Below are 4,447 nucleotides of genomic sequence, written 5' to 3' on the forward strand. Positions count from 1 at the left end.
TTTGAAAAATCAATTTGTTTTTCTTCTCTAATTGCTTGATGTTTTCTTTTGAAATTAAACTTTACAATAATAGTTTTTTATTTATTTCCATTTACAATCTTTTAAGAACAAATTATTATAAAAGAAAACAAGTAATCATTCTTAATATGATATTTTTTTTTATTAACATGGATGTTTGAATTAGTTTTTATATAAATTTATTAATTTTATAGATTTTAAAATTAATGATCAGGAAGTAATTATAAAAGATTTAAATTTATGATTATTGAAATGCAAATTTAAAGCTGGGTGTTGAGAGGAAAAGAGGTGATGAGTCTGACCGAAGTAATGGGCTGTAGGTGTGAAAGGGCGAGAGGTGATGGCCGAAGTAATGGGCGGTAAAGACTTTACTCCCCAGCTACTAACTAACAAATCACTATCATTAATTAAAGGGTCGGTGGGAATATATTAGAGGTTATGGTTTAATTTTTTTTTTAAAAAAGATATATTAATTTTTTTATTTTTTAAATATTATTTTTAGTATTAATATATTAAAAGAATATTTTTTAAAATTTTTGTTACGAGAGGCAAGTATAATCTAAAATATACTTAAAACCAATTATTTCGTAGAAATAGAAGATGAAAAACTAACAACTGGGTTTTTAAATGGAGGTCGGTCTTGAATTAAATGCTGCTGCCAACATCTACCAGAACTCATTTATTGGATAATAATGGAAAAAAAATGGTCCAAGTCTAAATCTTGTTGATGCATCCAATATCTGCTAACCAATTCATATCATTATCATCATCATCATCATCATCATCTTCATCTTTTCTTTTTTCTTTTCTTTTTAAGATGATTACGATCTTCTTGTTAAAGTATTTCTTTCACAATTACTCTAGCTAATTCCCTGCATCAACTTGCTTATTCGGTTATGTCTGAGATTATTCGAATCTAATCGATTCTTGAAGATAGAGGCAAGCATGACCTATATGTGAAGTTGAAGAGAGGAAAAAATTGTGTTGCAGCTTGCTTGGTGTCAGGTTTTTTGTTTTGTCACACCAAAGACGACCAAGCAAAAGTAACCAAGTTGTTGATCAGTTGAGGCTGTTTTTGCATGAGACTTTCTTATTTTAACCTACTCTATTCCTCCACCGGTCAAATTCACACAATATATACCTCCAGCTGCATCTTTACCTTAGCTTGCTAGCTCAATCCTCTCTTGCGTTCCATCTCTCTCCTGATCAAGACAAGCTATAATAATATACATATAAAGGATGGCGAAGAACCCATCAACGAATAATGTAACAATGGAGATAGAGGCAAGCATACCATCAGAGGTTGTAGATGGAATAATGGTAGGTTTGAGTCCTCTAAGCGAGACCCTTTGGAGGGACAGAACTAAAACAGAATTCGTAGGAGATGTGTCGGCAAGGCTTACATGGAAGGATCTGACTGTGATGGTTACCCTCAGCAATGGAGAAACACAGAGGGTTTTGGAGGGACTTACTGGCTATGCTGAGCCTGGAACTCTCACTGCACTTATGGGTCCTTCTGGCTCGGGCAAATCCACTCTCCTTGATGCTCTCTCAAGTCGCCTTGCTGCTAATGCCTTCCTCTCTGGAACGGTTCTGCTCAATGGTCGCAAAACCAAGCTCTCTTTCGGGACCGCTGTCAGTACTGACTACACTAGCTAGTAGCTCCTACTCTTCTAGTTTCATTTCTATGTTTCTTACTCCATACTCCACATATATGCACTGCTTTTCTAGCTCTTAATTAATTAAGTTATGTGTAATTAATCACTAGCACATGTTTTGTAACATATTTTAAGCAATATTATTGTAAGTTCTGTTTTTCCAAGAGAGAAATTAATCAGACATTATTAATTAATTATAACATTTTTTTGAACTTAATTAGGCCTATGTAACACAAGATGACAACTTGCTTGGTACTCTGACGGTGAGGGAAACAATCTCCTATTCAGCTCGGCTACGTCTTCCTGATAAGATGCCCTGGTCAGAGAAGCGTGCCTTGGTTGAGAGTACCATAATAGAGATGGGTCTCCAAGATTGTTCTGATACTGTTATTGGGAATTGGCATTTGCGTGGGATCAGTGGGGGAGAGAAGAGAAGGGTCAGCATTGCTCTTGAAATCCTGATAAGGCCCAGACTGCTCTTTCTCGATGAACCAACTAGTGGACTTGACAGGTGCATATTTCACCTCTCATGGCAGTGATTCTATTCTGTTTCCTAACATTCTGTTTTTTTCTTTTTGATGAAATCATGGCGTTCCCCTTTCCAATTCCGTCATTAGACTCTAATAATTATCTTTTATACATGTGGCAGTGCTTCAGCTTTCTTTGTAACTCAGACCCTCCGCGGCTTATCTAGAGATGGCAGAACTGTCATTGCTTCAATACACCAGCCTAGCAGTGAAGTTTTTGAGCTTTTTGATAGACTGTACTTGCTTTCAGGAGGCAAAACTGTTTACTTCGGTCAGGTTTCAGAGGCATATGAGGCAAGATACGCCACTTTCTTTTTTCTTTTTGGTTTAATCTAATTGGTCATTTGATTCCTTTCATTTACTTCAAACTGTTAATCATTTTTAGCTCTTTCTTACAGTTCTTTGCACAAGCTGGCTTTCCCTGCCCTGCTTTGAGGAACCCTTCTGATCATTTCCTTAGGTGCATCAATTCTGACTTCGACAAAGTGAAGGCTACTTTGAAAGGGTCCATGAAGCTGCGGGTATCTCATTTTCTCTTAATTAATTGTTTTCTAATTGTTTTGTTTTTTGTTGTATACTTGAGCTTTCTTGTGTACTAGCAATTTCTGAAATTTACAGGCTAAGGACATATTATTGACTTGCATCTATAATTAATGACAGAAATGATGAGATGATATTGAAAACACAGTTTTTTTTTTCGTTGAGAAAGCTTCATGTGATCTTTAATCAACTATTCAAAATTGACGAGTTCCAGCAATAGGCTATTATAATTTAAGGGTCCGGATAAGTGCTCATATTGGGCAATTAATGATTGTATTGGCTTAGTTTCATCTCTTCCTTCCCAAAATTGATTCTAAATCTCCATGTTTGTATATATCCTCCTCTCTTTGATTTGTTGCTTGAGGCCTGATTGATAATGCTCTTAATTAACTTATGTTTCTGCAAAGTTTGAGGCAAGTGATGATCCTCTGGAGAAGATAACCACGGCTGAAGCTATCAGAACTCTGATTGATCACTATCGAACTTCTCAGTACTGTTATGCAGCAAGAGAAAAAGTCGAGGAGATATCCAAAGTTGTAAGTGCTTTAATTTCGTGGTGCTCCTCCAGTTTGCAATCTGATCAATATTTATCTTCACTAAATTAATTTTAGCGAGGCCTTCTCTTCAACTGTATAGTCTTAAAATTAGTAGCTAATTGATAATTGATGTCTGGTCGCAGAAAGGAAATGTGCTAGAAGCAGGAGGGAGCCAGGCTAGTTTCTTGATGCAGGCCTTTACTTTAACAAAGCGTTCGTTCATCAACATGTCAAGGGACTTTGGGTATTACTGGCTTCGACTGGTGATTTATATTGTGGTCACTATCTGCATTGGAACTATCTATCTCAACGTGGGGACGGGTTACAATTCTATACTGGTACTGTTAATGAAATATACCAATCCTGTGCTCCTAAGCTTAGTAAGTTGCTATTTAGGAGGAGTAAACATCTTATCTCCTAACTAAATATATATACTTGTTTCTCTCGATTAATCTGGAACAGGCAAGAGGGTCGTGTGCCTCATTTGTCTTTGGTTTCGTCACGTTCATGTCAATTGGTGGGTTTCCTTCCTTTGTAGAGGAAATGAAGGTAATTAATTACTTTTTTTTTACTCGGGCTCACAAGTTATGCACAAGTGCCTTATCAAGCCTGCTAATCAATAATGATAGCGCTTGCTAGTTTAATTATTTTTTATCGTTTCGCAGGTCTTCCAAAGAGAAAGGCTAAATGGGCACTATGGTGTGGTCGCATTTGTGATTAGCAACACCATTTCTGCTATGCCGTTCCTGATAATGATTACTTTTATTTCTGGAACTGTTTGTTATTTCATGGTCCGCCTTCATCCAGGATTTGAACATTATGTTTTCTTCGTGCTGTGCCTTTATGCGAGTGTCACCGTAGTTGAAAGCTTGATGATGACCATAGCCAGCATTGTCCCTAATTTCCTCATGGGCATTATCATTGGGGCTGGAATTCAGGTTTCTACATATATGTATTCTTCTGTTAATTTTACTTGTAATAAATAAATCAACTAACTGCGTGTTTTCTTCATGTCATTGTCAGGGAATATTCATGCTAGTATCTGGGTACTTTAGGCTCCCAAATGACATACCAAAGCCTGTATGGAGATACCCAATGTCGTACATTAGCTTCCACTTCTGGGCTCTACAGGTAACACTGAACCTGCATACATACATACATACATACA

The 4,447-nt window shown here is 36.6% G+C and overlaps 1 protein-coding gene across 1 annotated transcript in view; it reads left to right on the forward strand.

Moving 5' to 3' along the window:
- The first annotated feature begins 772 nt into the window (after window positions 1-772).
- Window positions 773-4,447, forward strand: part of LOC133670368 (ABC transporter G family member 11-like) — a 4,348-nt gene continuing 673 nt past the window's right edge. Inside the window, exons 1-9 of the mRNA XM_062090856.1 lie at window positions 773-1,653; window positions 1,898-2,187; window positions 2,326-2,497; window positions 2,602-2,724; window positions 3,151-3,279; window positions 3,423-3,617; window positions 3,742-3,828; window positions 3,945-4,217; window positions 4,303-4,410. Coding sequence (XP_061946840.1) covers window positions 1,258-1,653; window positions 1,898-2,187; window positions 2,326-2,497; window positions 2,602-2,724; window positions 3,151-3,279; window positions 3,423-3,617; window positions 3,742-3,828; window positions 3,945-4,217; window positions 4,303-4,410 — 1,773 coding nt within the window. The 5' untranslated portion in view covers window positions 773-1,257. The remainder of the gene's footprint in view (window positions 1,654-1,897; window positions 2,188-2,325; window positions 2,498-2,601; window positions 2,725-3,150; window positions 3,280-3,422; window positions 3,618-3,741; window positions 3,829-3,944; window positions 4,218-4,302; window positions 4,411-4,447) is intronic.

The sequence above is a fragment of the Populus nigra genome, chromosome 13 (assembly GCF_951802175.1).
Source record: "Populus nigra chromosome 13, ddPopNigr1.1, whole genome shotgun sequence".
In the NCBI taxonomy this organism is placed as follows: Eukaryota; Viridiplantae; Streptophyta; class Magnoliopsida; order Malpighiales; family Salicaceae; genus Populus; species Populus nigra.